Source organism: Herpailurus yagouaroundi, unplaced genomic scaffold, assembly GCF_014898765.1.
Source record: "Herpailurus yagouaroundi ecotype Mexico unplaced genomic scaffold, PumYag 141, whole genome shotgun sequence".
NCBI lineage: Eukaryota > Metazoa > Chordata > Mammalia > Carnivora > Felidae > Herpailurus > Herpailurus yagouaroundi.
In genome coordinates, this window is record NW_024412396.1 from 62527380 (window position 1) to 62555313 (window position 27934).

General features: G+C 42.7%; 1 protein-coding gene across 1 annotated transcript in view; it reads right to left on the reverse strand.

The window, feature by feature from the left end:
• Nucleotides 1-864: 864 nt before the first annotated feature.
• Nucleotides 865-27934, reverse strand: part of EFCAB11 (EF-hand calcium binding domain 11) — a 160837-nt gene continuing 133767 nt past the window's right edge. The window contains exon 6 of the mRNA XM_040477985.1: nt 865-1092. Within this exon, the coding sequence (XP_040333919.1) occupies nt 1011-1092 (82 nt within the window). The 3' untranslated portion in view covers nt 865-1010. The remainder of the gene's footprint in view (nt 1093-27934) is intronic.

Genomic DNA, 27934 nt, shown 5'->3' on the forward strand with positions numbered 1-27934 from the left:
TGTGTGAACACAGATGGCTAAGGCCCCTGACGCAGGCAGAGCCACCCAGACCCGGGAAGTGTGCCGCACGGGGCAGCTGGGTCCCTGCAGGAACCCCAGGCCCAAGTCATCCGAGAGGGCTGTGCAAATAAACCTTTGGCCTCCAATATCCTTCCTTCCTACACTCTGGTCTTCCTCTGCATAGAGCTGGAGAAGGCTTGCTTGTGTCAGCCCAATCTGGTTTTTTTTTTATCTTGTACAGCGAGTGCCACTGGGGACACTTTGCAGTGATGATTCTGACACCGGGTACAAGATCTTAAAGAAATCTTAAGTCTTTGTTTTCTCCATGCTTTGTGCTCAGTACACACGGGTGCTATTCCTTGTTTGACCAAAGCTGAATGTGTGAAGGAAATGGGTACCATTGGCAGAAAAAAGTGACCTCTCTCCAGACAGTAGGAACCACTGAGAATCAGGGAGCACGTGTGTGGAGTGGGGAGGACTAGTGAGTGGAGCCTGTAGTGTGGGTGGGTGTGGGGGGTTGAGAGTGAAGGGGAAGGTGGCTCAGGGCTGCTGGCCGCATGGAAGATGATCTGTCATGACCCCCTCTAGGATTCTGAGACACAAGTAGTGTCCGCATCGGGGCGCCTGGGTGGCTCAGTCGGTTAAGCATTCGACTTTGGCTCAGGTCATGATCTCACCGTTCGTAGGTTCGAGCCCCAAGTCAGGCTCCGTGCTGACAGCTCAGAGCCTGGAGCCTCCTTCAGATCCTGTGCCTCTCTCTCTCTGCCCCTCCCCTACTCACGCTCTGTCTCTCTCTCTCTCTCTCAAAAATAAATAAAAACATTAAAAAAACAAACCAAAACAAAAAAACAAGCAGTATCAGCATCTGCAAACCACGACCAAGAGTTTAATCACAAGCATGCAACCTTATTATTACATCATTAGCAGAGCAGAGGGGTGGAGCCTGACATGGAAATATACATTACAATCTCTTTGTCTCCCCAGAAGTTGCCAAACGCAGTTCACCATAGTTAGGCTTCATTTCGTCCACAGTTCATGGCATATTCAAAGTCTTTAAAGCTCACAAGATAGTCTGAGTCTTGATCTACTTCCCTGGAAAATGAAATGCAAAGTTATTTAGCTATTTACAAGTTATTTTTGTCAAACTTACGCATCAAGAGCACTCCAGAATCTTTATTGCTTTGCATGTCTATTTGGGAGAGGCCCCTACTTGAAGGCAAAAGGTGATGCCTATTTGTTTTTTTCCTACATCGATATACCTAAGGTGGGACGGAAAGGAAAAGGTATTGATTAAAACCAACGAGCGGCGATAATGGGAGTGATTGATACCTGCCCTGTACTGCCTTTACGCTCCTCGTCTCATTGAATGTCTGCATGATGCAGATGGGTCCACTTTACAGACAGAAACACTGAGCTGAGAGCGGTACACCAGTTTCACAAGACCACACTGCTACTCAAGGAGCAGACTCGGACCTCAGATCAAGACGGGTGCATTTCCAGGGGCGCCTGGGTGGCTCAGTTGGTTAGGCATCCACCTTGGGCTCAGGTCATGATCTCATGGTTTGTGGGTTCAAGCCCTGCATCAGGCTTTATGCCGACAGCTCGGAGCCTGGAGTCTGCTTTGGATTCTGTGACTCCCTCTCTCTCTGCCCTCCCCCACTTGTGCTCTGTCTCTGTCTCTCTCTCAAAAATAAACAAACATTAAGAAAAAAAAAGACCATTACATTCCCAAACCAAGGCTCTCTATGCACTCTATTGCACGTTGCCTCTCTACTTATATAGAATATTCCAGAGAAAAGTGGTTGTGTTGCAATTTCACGTGGCTAACTCTAGCTGCCGATGTTTCTACTGGCTTCACTTGTGGCCTCGGAAGTTCTGTTAAATCCGCACAAACACCTAGGAAGCTTTGCTGACTGACCATGAGAAGCCGTGAAGATGTGAGCTTCTGCCTGGTTGGCTGAGAGTGTGGGTGGCCTCAGCTGTGTGTCCCTAGAACTGCTGAGACAGGACCATCGCTCCCTCGACAGGGACAGAAATAGCGTCCACACCACAGGGTAAGAGAACTCACATCGCACGGCATTAGCGACACATTTCGACCATTACCGGGACAAGTAACGTTTATTTAAGAAGTATGTTTGAGAGGATACCTGATGAGTAGTGGTCACAGTTCCTGGTTGGGGGCAGGGGGGATGGCATTCGAAAACAAGGCATTACATTCCTTACGTGGAGCATTTGTAGTTGATGCAAAGTCCGTTTTGTTGACATCCACCACGACAGAGGGCGTTTTACAGCAAAGACTGGCCCAAGTAACAGAGCCACTAATCACTGTAATAGTTTTAAAGCAGGCTTTTAAAATATTGAATTCTAAAATAAACTTTCTGAATATTTCATGCCAAAGTCTCTGAAGTCTATAATGGTTCTGGGTAGTGATGATAATTTTTCATTCTTTTGAAGTAGAGAAAATCCCTACTTCTCTGCCCCAGGGCAGAACCATGTTGCAGTGTGTTAGTATAAAATGACTACAGACTGCAGACGCCATTATACTTGCGACTCCTTTTGGTAACATACACATGATGATTTCACGCTATACAGGACCAAAAGCAGAATGTCAGCTCTCTTCTAAGGGATTAGAAATAATCAGTATCACATGTGGCTGACTATGGAATAGCAACCATCACTTTTATTAAATTAGATAATTGAAGATTTCTTAATATTGCCTAAGTATTTCCCCCAAGGAATTGGATTAGATAACTGGCCTTTTTTCTTTCCACTCTGAACTGGTATGGTTGCACTATAAATCTCGGAGGGTGAGTTAAGAGGACGACCTAGAAAAGTAATGTTTAGGATAAACTGCTTCCGAGAAAAAAAAAAAAAAATATATATATATATATATATATAATTTTTTTTTTGGTGTGTTTATTCACTTACCCATATGCTGAATGCTTGCAGAAAAGGGAATCCCTTTAACTGATTTTTCTCAGTGAACAACCTTCATTGTGATTACATTAACTTATTTTCCTCGCTGCGTTTGCCAAAGCTTCCCAGCAGAAAACGGACATAGTGTAACCAAGAAGTGTTAAAATGGAAATGTTTACTCACAAGGTCTGTGGTGGCATTTTATTCACGTAATGAATGGAGGAATGTTATGTTTATATTTGTAATGAGACATGGTACAATACTTTCTATCTTCTGACTTTTCCTCCTCCTCATATACTTTTATATATATATATATATATATATATATATATATATATACACACACACACACACACGTATATACATATGTAAATATAATATAATATAATATAATATAATATAATATAATATAATATAATATAAGAGAGGGCTGGCTGTCTCAAGGAGAGGGAAGAGGAAATTCACATTTCAGAGCTATAATTTGAAAAGCTAAAATAGGGGCGCCTGGGTGGCACAGTCGGTTAAGCGTCCGACTTCAGCCAGGTCACGATCTCGTGGTCCGTGAGTTCGAGCCCCGCGTCAGGCTCTGGGCTGATGGCTCGGAGCCTGGAGCCTGTTTCCGATTCTGTGTCTCCGTCTCTCTCTGCCCCTCCCCCGTTCATGCTCTGTCTCTCTCTGTCCCAAAAATAAATAAAAAACGTTGAAAAAAAAATTAAAAAAAAAAAGAAAAGCTAAAATATACTGTTTTTCATTGCAGGCGGAATTACTCTGAAGAGGGAAGGTTTCACAGCACCCACACTTGAATCATGGCGTGACAGAAGGGCAGATATGGCTGGTGGGTAGAAGTAGTGTGCACTGAGACGAGGAGACGTCATTAGGTACCAAGTTGCACCATTTCCGTTCACTGCATTCACCCTCAACAGTTCCCTCTAGTTCTGAGAGGCGAGGGTGCCGTCTCTTCGTCAGCCGCACAACATGTCGCGCTAAAATCCTCCACCAACTCGAAATGAACTCAGGGACGGGGAGAACTTTCTCTGGTTTCTGGCCGTGTCCCCACCTCTCAGCCCAGGGGAGACAACAAATGTCTGCAGGGTGGAAGAATTTGTGGAACCAATGAATCTGGAGCAAGAGTTGACAACATTATGAAATATCTACTACCTCCCGGGAGGGGGCTGGGGTGGGGGGTGGGGGTCAAAGAAAGAGAGCACCTCATCATTGTTTTTATGGAGTCTGGAAACTACCCAGAGAAAGAATACACACCGCAGAAGGCCCCCAGGAACCACTCCTCAGGGACCCGTAAGCGAGAGTCAGTTACGGTCTCCACGCCCAATCGCATTTTGTGAACACTGACTAGGTACAAGAGAGACCAAGCGAGAGACAAATTTTGGAAAATGAGACTGCAGAGCAGAACACGGATGGAAGGAGTCCCTTGAGTGTCGGGCTGAACAATACAGAGACAGATATAGAGCAAGACATTGGAAACTGAGGCAGACACCTGTCTCGTCTGAGTCTACCCTGCCCGAGAGCCGAAGCCTGGGCACTTGAATCCAGCTATGTGGTAGCTCTTCACCAGACATGAGGACACGGATGCAGACGAGTATATAAGTTTTGATCTCAGAACTGGCTTTTCAAAGGAATTAATAAGGCTCCTGCGGATGTATGAGGGGAAAATAAATGCTGTTAACAACAATAACGGCTTTCCAGAAATGTCGGTCCAGCTAAATTAAAGGCCTTCCGGCTGGCTTGTTTCTGAAATGCAAAAGGGACTGACTTGTGGAGCAGAGACTCAGGAGAGCTGAGCTGTTCTGTGTAACTCAGCACGAACAACTGAGGACCCTCGGGGTGGAAGGGCATGACAAGCCAGATAAAAGAGAGAGCACGAAGAAGGGGCCGCTGAGAAGCGGGAGGCTGGGATGCTATATGAAGGGAAATGGCCCATGAGAAAGCCTGCACTGATGCAGCGATCAGAAACCCTTTAGTCAACCGCTTCGCGTACCGTGTGCTTCAAAGGCGTCCGTATTACTTGGTATAACCTCCCCTATCTTCACCAAGGGGTGCGACAGGCTGGCACTCTACTAGGGATGGTGTTGGGGTGGGGTGGGGGTCTGTGTGGACCTAGAGGCTGAAGACCAAGTTAGGAGATGAGTTCCACCTGAGCAGGTGCAGAAGCCAGCAAGAAAAGTAAGTGGGGAATGGTCAGATGCACCAACTGAATTAATGCAGAGAAACGAGAGCTCAGAGTCATAGGCCTTCCGGGAGCTGTACAAAAGCGTGGGAAGTGCTTTAAAATCCCGCGGGGTGTAGACTGGGGCTTCCAGACGACGCTATTTGAACTGTGAAGAACAGAAACACCCAGGCGGATACTGGGCTATCTTGAGAATTTCAGGCAAGACCAGACTCTGTCCATTTCGCTAAGTTCTGGCAGTTTCCTGTTAAATTATAAACATTTTCTGACTCATAAGTGGTTATAATTACTTTCATCAGCATGAGCTTTAACATTTGTCTCTTTTGTCCTGATTGGTTAAGCAAGATTCTGTTCTCTCCTTTTTGTGACGCTGTGTGGACTCCAACGTCCCTGCCTTGCAAGGAGCCAGGGTTTCATACTGTGAATCTTTTACTAAGGTAGGACATAGTGTTGCTTTAATACATTCTGAAGAGAAACATAGGGGTTTTTCTAATTTTAAAAATACGTAAAGAGTGTTTTTCACAAGTAGTAAACGTTTCTTGTACAAAAATATTTACGGGATAACCATTTCTTGTGATGTCTTCAAAGTAGTAATTTCTTGGAAAACAAGTTTTCGTAAAATAATTTAAGAGTGCCGCCTGGCCAGGTCTCAGGTCTCCAAAGCCAGATTTCAGATTGGAGTACGTGCTTTTGCCCAAGTTACTTAAAAAAGATTACATACATGATTTTTAAAAATTAAAAATGAGGAATGGAGTGTCTGGGTGGCACAGTCGGTTAAGCGTCAGACTTTGGCTCAGGTCATGATCTCGCAGTCTGCGAGTTCGAGCCCCGCGTCGGGCTCTGTGCTGACAGCTCGGAGCCTGGAGCCTGTTTCAGATTCTGTGTCTCCCTCTCTCTCTGACCCCCCCCCCCCCCCCATCCCCCCCCCCCGTTCATGCTCTGTCTCTCTCTGTCTCAAAAATAAATAAACATTTAAAAAAATAATAAAATAAAATAAAATGATAGACTATAAAAGTGACATTTTTAAGTGCCAACAAGAATACAAACTAGAATGTATTATAATTGCAATCTAAGAAACATGTAACTCATTTGGGCAGAACTCGAATGTGAAATGTTAAGTGGAAACTTCTCTTATGGGTTACTTTGTCTTAAAATATTCCTTAATATTATTGATATTTTTCAACCGAAGGAATATTTTCTTTTAGTCCCAATTTTCTAAAACGATGGCCGTCTTTTACAATGCATAAAGCCTCACCTGCTAGGGCAGGGTTTGGGCCGGATAATTCTCTATTGTGGGGGCTGTCCCGTGCACTGCAGGGATCAGGAATTTTAGCAGCATCCCTGGTTTCTACCCCTGAGATGTCAGTAACACACTCTCTCCTCGCTCCCCAGCTTTGACAGCCCAAAACGTCTCCAGATATTGCCAAGTGTCCCTTGAGGGACAAAATTATCCCTGGTTGAAAAGCACTAAGCTAGAGGAACCAAAGTTGGAGACGATTCTTTGGAACATTCCAGCTAAATCTATACTTGCTAAAATAATTGCTTTCAAGACTTTTTTTTTTTTTTTAAACAGGTGATTTCAGGGGCAGCTGAGGCACACATGTTCCTTGGATGGATTATGCAGATAATTGCCTCAACACTCTGCTTGCCGACGCTGAGGTTCTGAATTGAGCCCAGAGAAGACCGCACTTGAGAGGCAAGCTCGTGGTATGATAACAGAGCCAGTGACAGGCATATCTGTGTTCCCAGCAAACACACTGACAGACAGCAATTATTTTGAGTCACTGTGATAGTCACACAGGGTTTTGAAAGTTGACGGTGTATTTGATTCACCTGAAACATGAATGAGAAATTTAATGTGGAGGCAAAGATTTAAATTAGAAAAGTTTTCTTAGTGGAATTTTTGGGGTGGGGAAAAAGGAGAGAGAATCTCTCTCTCTTTGATTCTTTATGGAATAATTTAAACTAAAGTCAAAACTGCCATCACATTAGGGACAAAGCTGTCATCCTGACTGAACAGTGAGAATAAAAATTACCCTCCGAGCAAGAAGCCCCTGCTGGGGATGAGAGGACCCGCCAATTGAAGATGTGATGATGACAGCTTCTCCCGCAAGCAGCCTTCTCTTCTGAGGAACCCGCTGGTTCTTTCCACGGGCGTGCTTGCCTCTTTGTTGATGAGAGTCCTGCAGGGCTCTATGGCAATCCAGTTGGTAATGTGTTTATTAATTTTACCTTTTTAAAGACATGTGTTAAGAAAAGCCATTCAGACACGCAGGAGAGATAAAAAAAAAAAAGGTATGTAGATGATTTCTGGTCTTTTCTAGGCACCTGCGTGACTTTGGCTGTGCAGTGTGAGGCTGACTCCCCACGTGCCCACCTCGTGGTCTCGCCCCCCATCATTTAGCCCAGCCATGGCTGGAGGGCCTCCCCTCAGGACACCCCACACCAAGTATCTCTCACTGGCTTCCTGGGACTGCTAACACGGGGTGTGGTCCTCACATACATGCAATCTGGAAGGATGAAAAACTAAGCAGGTAACACACCCCACGGGACGACCCTTGCCCAGTGAGGGGACAGGCGTCAGTGGATATCAGCTCGCTCCTGTCCCTCAGGCAGGCAGACAGCTCTGCGGTCGTAGTCTTGGCTCACTGGAGGTTCTCGTGGGATTGAGCTCTAGTTGCTTCCAGAAGGGACAAACTCTTTGTTAACAAACGGTTAACAGACCCTTTGTAGGGGCTCTGGCCTTCATTCTCTGTTCTGCTCGTGCTCCCTGCGGCCATCTTCCAAACAAACAAACTGAATGTGATTGATTCCTCGTTGAAAGGTCCGCTTTCAGTAAGATCCCAGGCTGAGACATAGTAGAAAGTTTATTTCGAGAGGTGAAGTTCCCATGGGGCACCTGAATCGTCATCAGCAATAACATGCCATGTTAAGGGTCTCATTCAGTTAAGAGGGACCTCACTACTTGAAATAGATCAGTGGGTTCCTCTGCTTGGAAAATTTTTTAGAGCCAATGAAATAATGCCTCTAAGAAGAGCTCTGAAGTTTTAAGCTCCAGACAACTGCCATGTCAGGGGTCACCAGAAAATGACAGGAGAGGCATTCTCTAATATACATGGCTTATTTAATGATATTTAGTCTGTCAACAATTAATTGTTCCTTCAGCATGAGACAATATATTCCTAAGTAGAAGAGAGGGCCTTTTGGATACAGAGGTACAGCTATGGACTGGCCATGAGTCGTAGGTGCTAGAATTGGCCACGTAGGATGAACTGTGAAGGATAAAAGGATGGCCAGATCACGTCAGGAACAAAGAATGACACAAGCCAGGCAAGACTTTGGCCTCATTAGGACCAGGCTCGGCTTTCTAGATGAAAGACAACAGTGGATGCTGTTAGGTCCTTCCCCAGCATCCATCCTACACTCTCTGTGCTGCTCAGCAGCTATATGATTTGGGGTGGGGGGGGGATGGTTTCCCATCCCAAGTTCCAGAAGTGGGATCTACAGCCAATCACTAATAATCCTACCATCCTAACCACAGCGATTGGGTTCAAGGATTGACTGGCCAATCGGGACATGACATCTCTCCCCTGGCCACTATGGACTGGTAAAGAGTTGGCTCAACCATAATGAAGCCTAGGAGTTTTGTTTGTGGGCGAAGGAGAAGCCCTTCCTGGGATGCAGAGGCGAGGCTTGGTACGACCATAGTCCTTTTCCTACCGCACCGATGCAATGTCCACAGTTCTGGGAGCCAAGGGTGCATTGATCCAAAAGTTTCTGCACGTGCTTGTAAATGTCAATTATCAGCTTTGCGAATGAGGCTACACACAGCTTTGCAAATGCGGTGAAAGAGTCAGAACAGCAGAGCGAGCTGGAGCCTAATCAAACCAGGCTGGAAGCAGCCTGAGGTCAGAATTCTTAGTCACCTGACCCAGTAGTGTTGCTCAAGATGGTCTGAAATGGACGCCTGATGCTTTTCAGTGCAAGTGTCCTGACATACCAGGGATCTCGTCTGAAATCTTTTCTAAACCTTGCAGTATCTGGAACTGGGTAGACATAGAATAGGCACTCATAAAGACAGTATTTTTGAAATGATTATTCCACTTCAAAACGAACCCGGAAATAATTCAGATTTTCCTGTTAGGTGCTATCTCAAGATTCTGGATTATTCTCCACAATCCTGCATTCAAAGAAGTTACTTTTCTTGCCGTATCCGGCAAAAATCCCTATTTGCAGTGCCTTAACTGTGAGGCTATTGGTGGGACCAATATGGTTTTTTCCTTAAAGAGCGACAGGATAGATTCCCCCGTCCAAGACAAAAAAGAAAAATGGATGTGAAATGCAGTCACAGCTGGCAAAAGTGATTAACTATAAATAATGACTCACTTTTTCCTATTTACTAGGTTTTAAAAATGAGGAGGCTTATTTAAAGCTAGAAATATTTTAAAAGGAGGAAAGAATGTAATTTCAGTATGCTTGATTATTGACTACTTGTGGGAATGTGGATAAATGCAATCAACATACGGCCCAGTGCCTCACTTCCGGCAAATAGTTTCATATTCCTTCCCTGTCAAGTGTTTTAGCAGAGCCGCTAATAAACAGTGACATGGTCTTTTTTCTCAGTTTGAATCTCTGGAAGAGAAATGGTGATGTAAGAAAATAGCACAGATCAGACAGCTTTAAGGATAAAGAACAAAAGCCAAAGTGAACATCTTTGAAGTAATTATAAAAAAAAATCTGGTTCCTATGCTTTAGGGTCACAAGCTCTTCCATTCTTTCCCCACAGCAGATCTGTATGACAGGCTCACTCTGAATATGGTGGGGGTCGGGCTGGGGGGCAGCGTGGTTCAGCAGACATGGCCTAGGAGTGAGCTTTCATCTCAGGGAGGCTGTGTGACCTTGGGCAAGTGTCTTGGCTGCTCTGAATCCCAAGCTCTTCACTTGTCAAATAGAATGGTTGGGCTATGACTTGCCAAGATTTGATACAGCTCTAAATTTTGACGGATCTAAGCTGGATCTTAACTTAGTGTCTTTGTGCATAGAAAATTTAAAAATACAACCAAACTCCTGTTAGCTATTTTTGCCTTCAAAAAGTACTCTGAATCTTTAACCCTGCAGACAGTTGTAAAGAACCATACACATATATGAATGTAAATGGGGGAAAAATGATCCTGCCTTCAACAGTGTGAAATATGAATGGAGATAAAGCCATTTCTATTTCAAATATATAATCACTTCAGCTGAGATATCTAGTATCATCTTGAACTTGATTATGAGATAAAAGAAATGGGACAGAGATGGCAATCATTTAATCTCTTAAGAACAGCTATTCTGAAGAGCTTTTCACTCTCTGCTCAATAGATTTCTCGCAGGTTATGATCCGGCTAGAAAGAAAGCATAATGATGAGGAAAATTATGTTTTCAATAACACACGCTTTTACAGTACAAGTCCTTCCACAAAGGAGGCAATAAAATGAACTCTGACCACTTTAACAGATGGCGTAATGGCTCAGTGCACAGATGTGGCCTCTCTGAAAGCAACAAGTTCATATCCTTGACTGGAGGTTTAGGAATGAGCTGGACTTTCAAGTGTAATGTGGGAAAGATTACATACTTCCAGACAAGAAAGCTGAGTATTAGTGGGTTCAGAGGCTTGGAGAGATGGACCAAAAGAATAAGGCTTAATGAGCTTCATTTTGCTAATGCAACAAACAGACTTGAAGTTGAAATATGAACTATAAACATTCGAGCCGTTTATAAATCCCTGCTAATAACATTGTTAGCCACTGTGTGCTAGGAAGCTTGCTTTTTAAAAGCATACTTCCTCGGAGTCAGAAGACACCAATGTCAAATAATGCTGATCTTCTCTAATGGTGTCATGTTTTCAAATAGAACATGTTTTTAATGATACACGACAGGAAGGGTTTTCTGTTTGCTTAGTTGTTTGTTTGTTTGTTTCATTTTATTTTATTTTTATTTTTTTTTAATGTTTATTTATTTTTGAGAGACAGAGAGACAGAGCATGAACAGGGGAGGGTCAGAGAGAGAGGGAGACACAGAATCAGAAGCAGGCTCCAGGCTCTGAACTGTCGGTACAGAGCCTGACGCGGGGCTCGAACTCGCGGGCCATGAGATCATGACCTGAGCCGAAGTCGGGCGCTTAACCGACCGAGCCACCCAGGCGCCCCTGTTTGTTTCATTTTAAAGGAAATTTGATAAACTGTACCGCAAGTTTATCTGGAAAAGTAAATGCACCAGAAGATTGAGAATACTTTTTAGGAAATAAACATGTATCAAAACATAACACAGAGCTCCGGTAATTAAAAGTGTGATTAAGGCCCAGCAATCAGTGAGCGAGAACGGCATCCAGAACGTGCATATGGGAACTCACCAAAGGTGAGAGGAAGCAAGACAAGGAGCTGGGATAACGGGTCATGCATTCCGACATCGGTAAAGTTTGATTCCGTGGCAGAGCCTGCCACGTGTTCAACGAAATTTATTTCCTTCTCTTCCTAAACCACACGCTCCAGCCTCCCTGACAATTAGATGAGACGAGGCCTTCTGGCAACAGAATGATAATAATATAATAACAGAGAAACAAAAACTAGCCATTGCCCCATCTAATTAAAAGCACTCACATTTCAAAGGAGAGCACAGGACCTGACAGTCACCCTAGGGACTGTGACATGGCCAAATCACACTATGTCAGCAGAGCCTCACCAGAAATCCGAGGGGCTTGCTCTACATAGCTTAAAGAAACATTGTTTTAAAATTCTATCGGGTCAGGTTTTTGTTCTTGTTTTTCCATTAAATGAGGATGTAACAATTTATAAAAATTAATGCTTTTAATTAATTAAAATTAACACTTTAGTTTTAAATAATCCATTTAGGAAAATAAGATTTTACATCTCAGCCCATTTCCAATTGATGTGCATCACTGAGCCAGTAGGAAATCTGGCCTTCGTTCAGAATAATTATAATAAATTACTTATGCCTTCGTTTACAACATGCTCCCACCGTTTGAAACCTCTGGGTCTGTGGACAGTAATAAACAACATAGAAAATAAATACCATTTCATAATGAAACAATTCCCTCACATTGTCAGAAGCTCTCTATTAATAAAGCCTACCTATAATCACAAAGTCACGCCAAACGGAATGACCACGAGGGCTTTTAATGTGAGAATTCCAGTCGAAAGAGATAAAGAAGGTTCAGAGGGCATATGACAAGTGTTTAGAATATTATGAGATGCAGAGAATGTGCACACGGCTAAATTAATCAAATCCTAGGCTAAGACCAAGGGACTCCAAGTGTAAGTTCAGAGGGGATGTTTTAGGACTGAAACCTGGGAGTGCTTCTTCATGTAACAGCTAGAAAACGGGACTTGTGTTCTATCCCTGAAATGAAAATGAAATTCTCAAGGTTGATACGGGGATGGGGGAAGATAGGAGGATGCACCCTCCTTAATAAGGTCTCACAGATTCCATGATACCCCCTCCTGCCCAGCACCGAGAATTACTTCTGAGGTGGGTGACCACTGTACTAGAAGCTGGCATGGCATTGACCTTGCTGGGTAGGTGGATGGGGCAGAAGCGCTGAGCAAAGGAACTGGCTCATCATGAGGGTTTCAGCAATGCGTACATCACTAAGGGATACTGGGGTGCTGGTGGGCTCTTTCTAGCCTTGAGAAGAAACCGGCCTCTCCTATAAATGGCCACGCTAATACTGATTTCAGGGATTCAAATTACTAGCCCCATCCAGCGTGACATTTTCTGCCCATTATCTAGTCTTTCATGCCTCCAGGCAGGGCCACATCATTGATTACGGAGATTTTCAGCCACTAAAAAAGATCTAGATCATCATTAAAGACATTAAGTGTTGATCTGCGCTGACTAAGTGAGTTAAAAGGTTCGTGCCCTTCTAGTAACAACTCAAAGAGGATGTTTCAGGATATTTATTAAACAAATTAACTATTTACATTATGCTCGAGCACAGAGGCACAGTCACTGAGTGCGTAAGTGTGAGAAGATGAAACGAAGAGAATTGACGGTGGCAAAACTCTGCTTTTTCGGTTTCCTAGAAGTGGGGGCTGAGGACCCACCAAACACTTGGGAAGGAGTCTGAACTGGGCAGGCATCAATGGCATCCTGATGACCACCTGCACAAATCTATTTAACGTCGTCGAACTAAGTTAACCAAAAGAAGTTCACCTTGACTCCCAATGTTTTCCTTCTAGAATGTACAGAAGAGCGGTGATGAAGAGTTGGAGAGACAAGTTAGGGTATCCCCTTCAAAGCCTAAAGAAAATGGTATTATTTCTCCTACAATTCCCCACCCTCCACAATTAAAAATTTTAATGCCATAGGGGTGCCTGGGTGGCTCAGTCAGTTAAGCATCCGACTTCGGCTCAGGTCACAATCTCACGGTTCGTGAGTTTGAGCCCCACGACGGGCTCTGTGCTGACAGTTCAGAGCCCGGAGCCTGCTGCGGATTCCGTGTCTCCCTCTCTCTCTCTGCCCCTCCCCTGTTCATGCTCTGTCTCTTTCTCTCAAAAATAAACAGACATTAAAAAAATTTTTTTAATGCCGTAATGATAACGGACCCCCCTTTTTTCTTTAGCCTGTGGTGCACGCTATGGTAAAAGAACCCAGGTTTTCTCGAATACAGCAACAGTCCATGAATACTAGTCCATCTGTGTGATGATTATTACTAGTTTTCCTCCTTACTGGGCTGTAACCTTGCAGTGGGCAGAGACCACATACATCTTCACTGCGTGTTCTCTACACCTGACGCAGTGCCTGGCCCACAGTGGATGCAAGAAATGTGTGCTGAGTATCTGAACACGTGAACTGGAAAGTTTGGACACGGGAAAAAAGAAATATTCACCACCCCATGATCTAGAACCAATTGCTATGATCATTTTGGTACTTCTCCTGCTGATTAGCATAAGAGTATTTAATATCCTTCTATTTTATTTATTTATTTATTTAAAAAAAATTTTTTTTTCAACGTTTATTTATTTTTGGGACTGAGAGAGACAGAGCATGAACGGGGGAGGGGCAGAGAGAGAGGAAGACACAGAATTGGAAACAGGCTCCAGGCTCTGAGCCATCAGCCCAGAGCCCGACGCGGGGCTCGAACTCATGGACTGTGAGATCGTGACCTGGCTGAAGTTGGGCGCTTAACCGACTGCGCCACCCAGGCGCCCCTATCCTTCTATTTTAAACACAATATAAACATCCCCCCCCCCGCCCCCTCAATGCTATGGCTTCATTTTCATTTTGTAAAGTTTTTTTTTTTTAAGTTTTTATTTATTTACTGAGAGAGAGAGAAAGAGAGAGAGAGACAGCCAGCAAGGGAGGGGCAGAGAGAAAAGGAGAGACAGAATCCCCATCAGGCTCCATACAGGGCAGAGCCCAATGAGGGGCTCGAACCCATGAACGTGAGATCATGACCTGAGTCAAATGCCTAACCAACTGAACCACCCAGATGCCTCATTCACTTTCATTTTTAATGGCTATATATGATTTTATCAAATGGATTTTTAATAATTTACTTATTTGTTGGACTTTGAAAAAGCCCCAGGCTTTTTGTTTTTATAAATATGTCAGTGAACACATTCACTAAAAATGGTTTTTCTTAGAAACAGGCTAGTGAGTTCATTTACTCATTCATGGGACACACACTGAGAGCCCACTAGGGACCAGGGGCATTAGGTTCTGAAGATATATGGGTGAGCAACAAAGAAACAGAGTTCCTTGCAGCTTTTAGCCACCAGAGAGAATTAAGTAATTCTGAGCAAAGTAAAATCACTACTGTGCTAAGTGCTCTGAAGGAAAGAGAGAAGGTGTTACTAGACGGTGGGATGCAGGACCGGGCAGGGAGGTCAAGGCCTCCATCTGAAGGAAGCAGAACGGGGCCAAGATCTGAGGGATGAGAGCTAGTTGGGAGGTGCAGAAGGGCTTTCCAGGCAGATGGAATGGCCTATGTGAGGGCCTCATGGCAAGAGAGAGCAAGAAATGTTCAAGGAATGGAAAGAGTGACTGTGGCCAGAGCACAGAGTGAGGAAGAGGGTGCAGCCGAATGAGGCTGGGGGGCAAGGGGGATAAGACTTTTCTGGAGCTCGCAAGCCATGTAAGGGTTTCGGTCATAATCCAAAGAGCACAGGAAGACATGGCGAGCTTCGAGGAGAGAGCTAATGTGCTTAAGCAGAAATTCTGAAAGTTCCTCCTTGCTGTGGTAGGCAGAACCATGGCCCTCCCAAAGACGTCCACGGCCTAACCCCCAGAACGTGTGGTGATGCCACATGGCAAAGGAAGACTGGGGCTGCTGGTGGGATTAGGGTTGCTGACCTTAAAATGGGGGAGCTTACCCCAGATTAGCCAGGTGCATCCAATGGAATCTCGAGGGCCCTTAAAAGTGGAAGAGGGAAGTAGGAGACTCAGGAAGAGTCAGAGAGAACTTGGGAGATGTGAAGACATCGCCTATGAAAATGGAGGAAGGCGCCACGAGCCACAGAATGCAGGCAGCCTCCGGAAGCTCCAGAAGGGCGAGGAAGTGTATTTGCCCCTAGAGCCTCCAGAAGTGAGGCAGCACTGCTGACCCCTTGATTTTAGGCCGGCGGGGTCGCTTTGCATTTCTGACTTCCAGAACTAAAAGGCGATACGTGTGTGCTGTTTTAAGTCACTAAGTCAGTGGTGAATTGTGACAGCAGCCACAGGAGATGACCACAAGGGGGAGGACAGTGAGTTTGGTTTTGGATATTTAAGCTTTACACGTCCCTGACACGGAGAATACGAACATTTGGAAGCATTCGCCTGTTTAGCCACTCACCTCACAAGCTGTATGATCTTTAAATAAATCAATTTGCCTTTATGACCTCACTTTTATCATATATGCAACTATATTTACTGTTGGTTCCGGTTCTAAATCTCTGAGTTTATAAGCTTGGAAAGAAACAAATATGCTTTTCACTTAGCTTACTGTCAGTCCTTGGCAATCACTGGGGGAAAGTGATATTAAAAATAGTGGATCTAAACCGAAGGGGGAAAAGATTCTGTTTTTTAAAAAGTACCCCAAATATAAAATAATCTGGAAATACCGTAAAAAGAAATGTGTTGAATTTGTATAAAGAACACCGCAAAATTCCACTGAGCCGTAGAAAAGGATATTTGAAAATGTGGGGGGACGTGCCATATGTGTATTCCTGGTTGGGAAGGCGAAATGTTGTAAAGGTGCCAGATTCTTCCCAATTAATTTATAGGTTGAATGCAATTTTCATCAAAGCCCCAAAGGGAGGTTTTTGGAACTCCACGAAAATGACTCTACCATTCATCTGGAAAATAAACAGGGAGGAAGAGCTGAGAATGATTTGAAAACAAGAAATACTAAGTCTGAGAACATATTATAGCAACTGGGGAGAAAAAGTGTGTCTTTGGCGTAAGGACACCAGGGAATACAACGGATCACAGCCTGGAGAGGTCCCCCAGTATGTAAAAAAAAAAAAAAAACTCAGTACAGAATATGATAATGAAGGCACTGGAGATAAATAGGGATGGTTTAATAAATGATAATGGAAAAACTGGCTCTTTGGCAACAAAATTATTTAGATCATCACTCCATGATATACACTAAAATGAATTCTAAGTACATGAAAGTGCCAGAGAGTCTTAAAATTCAAACCACAGATTCAAACCAACCACGAAAATGGAAGTGAATATTAACCTGGTCTCAAGATGAGGAAAACATTCTCAGGATAAAAGTAAATGGAAGAAACTGTGAAGGAAAAGATCACAGATTTAAATATATGAAAACCTAAAACGTCTGTACTTCAAAACATTATAAAAAATTAGGAAAAACTGGAAAAATCGTTGTGATAAAAACTGGAAACAGGTACATATTCCCATAGAAGAAAAATGGGGGGGCGACTGGGTAGCTCAGTCGGTTAAGCATCCGACTTCAGTTCAGGTCATGATCTCACAGTTCGTAAGTTCGAGCCCTGCATCGGGCTCTGCTGTGACAGCTCGGAGCCTGGAGCCTGCTTCAGAGTCTGTGTCTCCCTCTCTGTCTGCCCCTCCCCGGCTCACACTCTGTCTCTCTCTCAAAAAAATAAACCTTAAAAAAAAAAAGAAGAAGAAATGGGCAAATGACACGAATAGAAGAAAGAGTAGAGATGAAAAACATGTGAAAATGTTCAATGTTATAAGCAATCAATGAAATAAAACAAAAAATGAGATACTACTGTCACCTGTTAGACTTGCAAAGATGTGAAAAGGAGGTAACATTGGGTCATTGCTCAGAACATGGCTAGGGACGCACATGCTGCTGGAGAGACTGTCATTTGTTAATCAGGAAACTTTGCTAATTAGGCAAAATGGTAAGAAGAATCAAGAGTTGTAAAAATGACAAAATAAGTTCATACTCCCTAATATGGGATGCCCACATCCAGGAACCTCTCCTAAGGTAATAACAAAAGTACAAACACACTCATTGTAGAGGTATTTAAAAAGTGAAAATAGCAAAATAATCACAAAGCAAAGAGGTAAAAAATACAACAAAACTCGCATTTATTTTAACAACAAAATCCTGGAGAGCAACAGGAAATAACACAGGGCAAAATATTAACACTGATTATCTTTGGTTTGGTAGGAATGTGGTTGGTTTGTATTTTCTTTTTCGTACCCTTCCCTATTTCCAAAGTAGTCTACGAGCAGCAGTTGTTACTTCTGTAACCATCTCTCTCCCAATACGCTTGCCCACGTGCCCAAACACACGCACGTACACACACACACACACACACCAGAATGCTTGAGCCCTCAGAGCACACACAGCCACCTCTTGTCTACCCTGCCAGCTCCCCCCTGCATGCAATCAATAGCTAAGGGAAAAATTCATGTTTGATAAAATCATCCAGAGTGATGGCCAACAAAGGAAAAACGTTTAGCACTCCGAGGGCTTACATAATGTGAGTTTATAAGAAAGGAATGAAAGGAAAGACGTTATGGACAGAACTTTTAAAGGAATGAGTGTGTTCGAACGTGCAGCGGGCAACGCGGGTCCAGGGTGCTGCCGTCTGGGTGCACATTCCTCCGCCATAGTTTTCTTTCTGTGACTGCATGGTCTGACTATTCGGATCACTTGACACTCCTTAATAATAAATATATCCCCGTATGGAAGTTTTACTGAACACGGCTCCCAGGGGAAGAGAAAACAAAACAAAAGCCTTTTCTTAGTTAGAATTGAACCACAGGGATAAAATAACTCCACTTGGTGCTTGGTGTTACAATCTCTGGAGCACTGGACTCAACAAATGCCCCCAGACGGGAACTTTCCATCTCCATTGATTCCCTGCCCCCCACTCCCACCCTCCTGAAGTGCTCTGTCTTGGGGGCTTAAGGGCCTGCCATTCGTGAGTCTCACATACTCTGGAACATGGGAGGAAAGAAAGGCCTCTCTAACCTGCCTGCCATGCTTCCAAATTCCGACCTTCTGGCCTGAGCAATGGCATTAGTCATTCTTTCCCTTTAAGGAACTTTAGAAATTACCCAACCTGCTTTTTTCATTTCACAGATGAGAAAATGAAGGCTCAGAAGCATAAAACAGCTTTCCTAAAGTTACCTGTTCAGTTGGCAACAAAATCAGGATAGAAAACCCGGTCTCTTTATGGATAGCACGGTTCTACACCCAGCTAATAATAATTCTGGGCTTTCGGAGGTAAAGACGACCTTGGTCAAAAATCCACCTAGGTCCTATTTGACACTGAAAGAAAAGCCAAGTTGCGGAATACAACCAGCTCAAAGCTATGTACACACTGCATGTAGTACTAGGACTAAGATCTCAGGACTCCTCACTTCCAACTCGTTCTCGGATTACGCGGGGATGTGGGGTAAACTCTGGATCAGGATCACTTTGCTGTGCAATCGCTCCATAGCTTCTCACAGCCATGCAGATTTGCAGGCTGCATAAGATATGGACCTGGAATGCCCTGATCCTCCTCCCATCCAGGGTGCTCCCCAGATCCTTGCAGAATAATAGCACGGACATCATTCCAATGATTTGGGGGTGAGAAAAGAAAACACGAAAACATTTCAAAATATTAGTGCTTAAAAATTATGCAGTAAGTGTACATTTGAAAATTTTCCATTCAAGTTCTTAATTATGTTTTTCTCCCGCAGATGCCGGGTTGTGCTTAAGAAAAGAGCCCTTTAGCAAAACTTGAGTTTAGCAGAAGCACTGCTATCAAAATTAGAGGAATTTCATTATGAAATCATTTTTAATTAATACTACACGGATAGCTGTAAGCTGGAGTTGTGAGCAACGGTGAGCAAATCCCCCATTCGAGGGGAATGACTACCCTCGAATGTCCTGAAAATTAGGGTTTTGCCTGCATTGGTAGAGCACCTAAATGAAAAAATAAAAGTCAATGAGAATCACGAGGAAAAGTCAAATGAGCAGACTGGAGGCGCTGCTGAGGCAAGGGGAGAATACGAAGTCTTTAGGAGCTTTAGCAACAAGACAAATGCTAATTAATGTCTCCGCAAAACGAAAATTTGGGAAAATTCACAGCAAATGATGAAACTTTTGTGACCCAAAAAAGACTTGTTCTTTTTATAATACGGTTAGTTCACTCCATTCACCTCTAGCGTACTTTGCTGCCATTTATAATTACAGTTGACCCTGGAACAACAGGGGTTTGAACAGGGAAGGTCTATTTATATGCAGATTTTTCAAAAAGGGTGAAAGCCACAAGGCGTTCGTTTATGATTGCCTGCCCCAGTCTCCATGGAATCCACTTGAAAGTGACAGGTACTGAGGTCTCCCTTACGGCCCTCTGAGGATCTGGGGAAGTTCACAGAGGCCATCAGTAGTAGCCTGCTGGGGGTCCCAAGACCAGGGGTCTGGACTGAAGCAGAGGAAAGCACACAGAGGGCAGGCACAGTGCTGTGCAGAGAGCTCCAGGCCCCAGGGGTCCCCATCCCCAGAGTCCTCTGCATGCTGGGCTTCCCAGGTGCACTTGGGTGGCTGTGAGCCTTGGGCCCCTCCAGGGAGGCATAGATCCCTCCCCTTGGGGGCCCCTCTGCCAAGTACCTCCTGGTGGCCAGGGAGGCACTCATGTATGGACACAGCTGCTGATGGGGACAGGCCGGTGGCACACCCCCAGGCAGGTGAGGCAGCTGTACTGTTACCTTTTCTGAACCAAGGCCACCAGGCTGCAGAACATCACCATCCCCCTAGGTCAGGCCCATGGCTGCCCCTGACCCAGCCTGACCTGACTGCACACAGATTGTTTTCAATAAACAGAGATACTTTACTGTAAATATATTTTCTCTTCCTTCTGATTTTCTTTTCTTTTTCTTTTTTTTTTTTTTTTTGGAATGTTTATTTATTTTTGAAGGAGAGAGACAGAGCATGAGCAGGGGAGGAGCAGAGAGAAAGGGAGACACAATCCAAAGCAGGCTGCAGGCTCTGAGCTGTCGGCACAGAGCTGGATACAGGGCTCGAACTCACAAACCCTGAGATCATGATCTGAGCCAAAGTCGGGTGTTTAACCAACTGAGCCACCCAGGCACCCCCTTTCTGATTTTCTTAATGACATTTTCTTTTTTCTAGGTTACTTTATTGTAAGGATACAGAACATGATACACATAACATACAAAACAAGTGTTCAAAGACTCTTTATGTTAGAGGTCAGGCTTCTGGTCAACAGTATGCTATCACGGTTTAAGTTTTAGGGAGTGAAAAATTATACCCAGATTTTTAGCTGCAAGGGAGCGGAAACCCCCATGTTGTTATGGGGCCAACTGTATTTGTATATCAGAAGGCTTAAAAGGGAATTTTATAAAATATAATGTACATTCTTCATTCTTAATTTCTGAAAACTAAGCAAAACAAAAACTTTAAAATCAAAAGCCATTGTTGCTCTTAATGGAGGTACAGATATCAGCGGCATGTTTCCGAAAAGCAAAGTCAAAACAAAGCTACTCTTTATCAGACAGGTTACTTAATAAACTGTTAGAGGGTCATGTCAGGGTGATAAGGGAGGAAAAACAAGCAAGAAAAATTGAAAAGAAAGAAACATGGCTAATTGCCAAAGTCATGATTATACAAACACAAGACACTGAAAGAAATCTACGAAAAATTTCAGAAAAAAAAGAATTCAAGAATACTTATCATATAAAACCCGTTCCAAAATAACAAGTTGCATTCCTTTTTAGCAAAAACAACTATTAAATTTTTGCTTCAAAAATCTGTTTCCCTTCTAACAAGGACAAAATATATCTGTACTTAACACGCATTTATGGAGTACTTACTTGGTAACTAACCTAAGGTGGGCTATATCGGCCCAACATAAATAAAACTACAAATATCTTGTAGAAGAAAAATAAATAAAAATATTGTAAACATGGCAACAGGTCAAGTTAATTCATATATTTGATACATTTTCCCCAATAACAAGAGGGCAATTTGTTACATAAGAATTAAAAATCTTATCAGAGATTAATTTTGACAATAAGTGCAGGGGTGGAGACGGGACTTGTGTTAGGAAATACCAGATTGTGTCATAAAGCAACCCACATCAGTGTATACTGCTGACTTCAGAAACAAGGGAACCAGGGTGCCTGGGTGGCTGAGTCGGTCAAGCATCTGATCTTGGCTCAGGTCATGATCTCACAGTTTGGGAGTTCAAGTCCGGCATCAGGCTCTGTGCTGACAGCTCAGAGCCTGGAGCCTGCTGCTTTGGATTCTGTGTCTCCCTCTCTCTCTCTGACCCTCCCCTGCTTGTTCTCTCTCTCTCTCTGTCAAAAACAAAATAACAAAATAAGTAAATAAATAAAGAGAAACCAGGGAACCAAGTGGAGACTTTTGAAAAAGCACCTAAGTTATATGAGAATTTAATACAGGGCAATCTGAGCGCAGCAGAAAAGGAGAGCTGCTTAAGTTATTCCTTAATAATATTAAGAAATATAGGGGCGCCTGGGTGGCGCAGTTGGTTGGGCGTCCGACTTCAGCCAGGTCACGATCTCGCGGTCCGTGAGTTCGAGCCCCGCGTCAGGCTCTGGGCTGATGGCTCGGAGCCTGGAGCCTGTTTCCGATTCTGTGTCTCCCTCTCTCTCCGCCCCTCCCCCGTTCATGCTCTGTCTCTCTCTGTCCCAAAATAAATAAAAAACGTTGAAAAAAAGAAAAAAAAAAGAAATATAAACTTAAACCCTTACTTTACACGAAACAAAATTATAAAGCCCTAATAAAATTATAGTGAAGAAAAATTTCACATACAATTTCCCAAATTTAGAATAAAACAGAAAATCTAAGTGGCCACTTGGATTTACTGTTTAAAAAACAAGAGAAGTTGCAAATAAGTGGTAGCTGGAGTAGGGGATGAAACTAAGAGAAAAGGCAAATATTGATATGGAACTATTTTGTGATAAACATTGTATATCAATTTTGACATCTAAATTATATAAAAAGCTCTTACAAATTTCTAAAAAGGAGTCAACATTCCCAATGATAAATGGCCAAAAGTACAAAAGAAAAAAACATTTAAATATACTAAATTTAAGTCAATGTTCAACTTGCCAACTTGCCACGAGAGTGAAATAAAACTGTAATGTAACACTTTACACTCACAGAAATAGCAGACACAAAGACAAGTGATAAAGTCCGGAGTTGGCAGGACCCCAAGGAACACATTGCCGTTACCCAAGAACAGTGTTTCAAACTCTTCCAAAGGCAGTCCAACTGGAGGTAACCACAACCACGCACACACAAAAGATGATACTCTCTGACCCTTTAAGCCTGTTTCCGAAAATCCTGTTTCTGTGTATCCAAAGAAAAACACACTTAAAAAACTTCGGCTCTTCAAAAAATACTGTGAAGAGAGTGGAGAGATAAGCCACAGACTAGAAGAAAATCTTTGCAAAGCTTGTACCTGATAAAGTAATATATAAAGATTTCTCCAAATGCAATAATGAGAAAGCAAACAACCCAATAATAAATGGGCAAAAGACTTGAGAAGACACTTCACTGAAGAAGATACATGGATGGAAGATAAGCACGTGAAAAGATTTTAAAAAACCATTAGTCATTAGGAAAATATGAGTGGAAACCATAATGAGGCAAACACTGCAAACCTCTAAAAATGGCTACATTTACAATGAGCAATTGCGCATGAAGAGGTAGGGCCGCTCCAAGTCTCACTCACTGCTGGTGGGACTGAAAACACTTTACAGAAGCTTAGCAGTTTCTTAAAAAATTCGATATACAAATGGATTAAAGACCCACATGTGAGACCTGAAGCCATAAAACTCCTAGACAAAAAAACAGGCAGTAATTTCTTAGACATCAGCTGTAGAAACATTTTTCTAGATGTCTCCTCAAAACAAAGGCAAAAAGAAACGAGTGGGACTGCATCAAAATTAAAAGCTTTTGCACAGCAAAGAAAGTCATCAACAAAATGAAAAGGCAACCTTCTGAACTGGAGAAAATATTTGCAAATGATGTATCTGACAAGGGGTTAATACCCACTTTATGAAGAACTTCTATACCAATACCCAAAAACAAATAATTGGGCAGAGGACCTGAACAGACTTTCTTCCAACAAAGACACGCAAATAGCCAAAGACACGTGAAAAGACGCTCAACATCATTAATCAGAAAAACGAAAATCAAAAGCACAGTGAGATAGCACGTCACATCTGTCAGAATGGCTAAAATCAAAACCACAAGAAATAACAAGAGTTTATAAAGATGTGGATGGGGGGCGCCTGGGTGGCGCAGTCGGTTAAGCGTCCGACTTCAGCCAGGTCACGATCTCGCGGTCCGTGAGTTCGAGCCCCGCGTCGGGCTCTGGGCTGATGGCTCAGAGCCTGGAGCCTGTTTCCGATTCTGTGTCTCCCTCTCTCTCTGCCCCTCCCCCGTTCATGCTCTGTCTCTCTCTGTTCCAAAAATAAATAAATGTTGAAAAAAAATTAAAAAAAAAAATAAAGATGTGGATGGGAAAAAAAAAAAACCCTCATGCACTGTTGGTGAGAATGCAAACTGGTGTAACCACTACGGAAAATAGTCTGGAGGTTTCTCAAAACACTAAGAATAGAAATACCAGGGATCCCCGGGTGGCTCAGTCGGTTAAGCATCCAACTTCGGTTCAGGTCATGATCTCACAGTTCATGAGTTTGAGCCCCGTGCTGGGCTCTGTGCTAACAGCTCAGAGCCTGGAGCCTGCATCAGATTGTGTGTTTCCCTCTCTGTCTCTCTGCTCTTCCCCTGCTCACTCTCTGTCTGTCTCTCTCTCAAAAATAAATAAACATTAAAAAAAATTTTTTTTAAAGGAATAGAAATACCATATGGTCCAGTAATTCCACTACTAGTTATTACCCATAGAAAATGAAAACACTAATTTGAGAAGATATATGCACCCCTATGTTTATTGCAGCATTATTTACAATAGCCAAGATATGGAAGCAGCCCAAGGGTCCATCAATAGATGAATGGATAAAAAAGGTGAATGGATACTACATGTATGTGTACACACACACACACACACACACACACACACACACACGCATACATAGGAATATTACTCAGCCATGAAAAAGAATGAGATCTTGCCATTTGTGCCGACATGGATAGAGAGCTAGAGCATATAATGATAGGTGAAATAAATCAACCAGAGAAAGACAAATACCATATGATTTCACTCGTATGTGGAATTTGAGAAACAAGACAAACAAATAAAAAAAGAGAGACAAACAGACTTTTAAATACAGAGGACTAGTGGTTCCCAAAGGGGAGGTAGGTGCTGGGGATGCGTGAAATAGATAAAGGGGATTAAAAGGTACAAATATACAGTTCTAAAATAAATAAGTCACGGAGATGAAAAGCACAGCATAGGAAAGATAGTCAATAAGATTGCAACAGTGCTGTCTGGTGACAGATGGTGACGACACTTATTGTCCCGAGTAATGTACAGAATTGTTGAATCATTATGTTGTACACCTGAAACTAACATAATACTGTATGCTAAGTATACTTTGATTAAAATAAACAAATAATAAAATATAAATAAAAATAAAGAAAAGAAAAGAAAAGAAAAGAAAAGAAAAGAAAAGAAAAGAAAAGACAGTTCAACATACACCTACCATATAATCCAGCCATTCTATTCCTAGGTATTTAGCCAAGGGAAAAGAAAGCTCATACCCATTCAAAGACTTGTGCCCAGATGTTCACAGCAGCTTTGTCTGCAACAGTCAAAAACCAAAACAATCTAAATGTCCATTACAGATCAATAAACTGTGGTATGTTGACATAGTGGAATACCACTCAGTAATTAAAAGGGGACAAACTGCTGATACACACTATAAAATGGATAAATCCCACATAATTACGCTGTGTCATAGAAGCTAGACAAAAGTCGAGTGCATATCGTGTGGTTCCATTTATATAATATCCTAGAACATGGATAGAAAGCAGTTTGGTGTTTGCCTGTGAAGGGGGAGCAGGGAGATGGGAATAACTGTAAAGGGATACAAGGAAACTTGTGATTGATGGACATCTTCATGATCTTGACTATGGTGATATTTCATGAGTGAATACGTGTCAAAAATTAAACTGCACACTTTAAATACGCGTAGTTTATTGTGTGTCAATTATATTGCAATAAAGATGTTGAAAATGCTTTAGGTAGGAAGCCATGGATACCGCCACCTTTTATAATGGCAAAAACCCAGTAGGAAATCCCTATGTTTGCCGGAAGGAATACAGCTCTGTAAATGATGAGTCATCAATTTACCATGAAGCTTTTCTGTTATTAAATATAATGTATGTGAAGGTCATATGGGTACAAACTTCCTTAGAGGAGAACATGAAATGATACATACAGCATTATTATAACTATACAAAATCCTATGACTAAAGACGGGAATAGGCCACAGAGAAACCTTAACAGTTTAAAGTACGGGATTATAGGTATAAATGTGGAGTTGTTGGAATCAATTTCTTTTTTCACAAAGAATCACGTTGGCCTGTTTTTTTAGTTTTTTTTTTTTTTTAATTTTTTTTTTTTTCAACGTTTATTTATTTTTGCGACAGAGAGAGGCAGAGCATGAACGGGGGAGGGTCAGAGAGAGAGGGAGACACAGAATCAGAAACAGGCTCCAGGCTCTGAGCCATCAGCCCAGAGCCCGACGCGGGGCTCGAACTCACGGACCGTGAGATCGTGACCTGGCTGAAGTCGGACGCTTAACCGACTGCGCCACCCAGGTGCCCCTGTTTTTTTAGTTTTATCAACATCTTTCTAAAGCTTTCTCCAAAGTGTTTGGGAAGTCCTGGCATTAAGGACACAAAGAAACCAAAGGAAATGTAAATGTGGAATTCTCCAAGAAAATATGAATTATGTGCCTCTCTCCTTTCTCTTTACACTCTCTCTATGGGCTCCCTGCTCATTCCGACTGGTCCCACTACTGCTGTGCTGATCTTTGCATCCCCAGGACATTGCATTTTTCAGGTCCTTGCCATTCTCTCCCCCTAGCTACCATAACAATTCTGCACACTAAACCTCGGTCTCCACACTGCCTTCAAGACAGGCGACATCATGTATTTCCCTCATAAAAACTGTAAGAAGACTCCCACTCTGCCCACATAATACAGTTAACTCCTTCACATAAGTCTCTCAAAGATACTGCAATCTTCCAGCCTTATTTCCAATATTATTTCCTTATACCCAAATTCCAGCTTATTTCTCAGCTCTTAATTCCTATATACCACCCTAGGACCTAGGGGTGTAAAAATAAATAAAATTTGTATGGTGACTAATTTTATGTGTCCACTTGGCTAGGCTATGATGCCCAGTTGTTTGGTCAAACACCAGTCTACGTGTTGCTGACAAGAAAATTTGTAAACCAGTAGACTTTGAGTAAGGCAGATTGCCCTCCATAATGTGGGTGGGCCTCATCCAATCAGTTAAAGGCCTTAAGAGCAAAGAGTGAGGTTTCCTGAAGAAGCAGTCCTTCTTCAAGAATGCAACAAAGAAACCTTGGTTGAGTCTCCAACCAGCAGCCTGCCCTATGGACTTTGGACTTGCCAGCCCCACAGTTGCATGAGCCAATTCCTTAAAATAAATCTCTCCCCCCTTACATATGCATCTTGTTCTGTTTTTCTGGAAAACTCTAATACCATATGGCTCCGACACTTATGGAACCCATGGGCTAGTCCAGGAAACAGGAATATAACCAAATAATTAAATCCAACTTGGAGGGTGCCAGACTAGCTCTTCCACTATAAACAATGAAAAAAAATTTTTTTTATTGGCTTTCAGAGATGGAACAGAGAGCAAGACCTAGAATCCCTGAGAAGAAAAACAAGTGAAGAGTACCCCATGATGACCCTGGCTCCCTGCCTGGAGTGAGGTACTGAGAAGGTAAACACAAGCAGGGGATGGTGGACTAGCTGAGTTGCGACAAGAAGCATGTCATTTTTGACACTCTGTCCGCTATATGACAAAATCACTTCCAGCCATAATCATGTGATCATCATTCTCTGGTTTTAAAACAAACCATTAACAGTGCCAAAAATAAATAAATAAATAAATATCACTCTAGGAAATGTTATTCAAATTTAATAAAATAAAATAGGTCAGGTATGAATGAAAATTTATACATACCAAATAGGATGGCTCACACTTCCCACTCTGACTATTTCACATTTTACACACAAATTTCATCTCCTATGTGGTCATATACGATGACAGATTATAATAACTCAACTAGTTTCTTTGTCTTTACAGCCATGTGCTATCACTGTTTTCACCAAATTCATTTTTAACCATGGGAGTTTCTTGT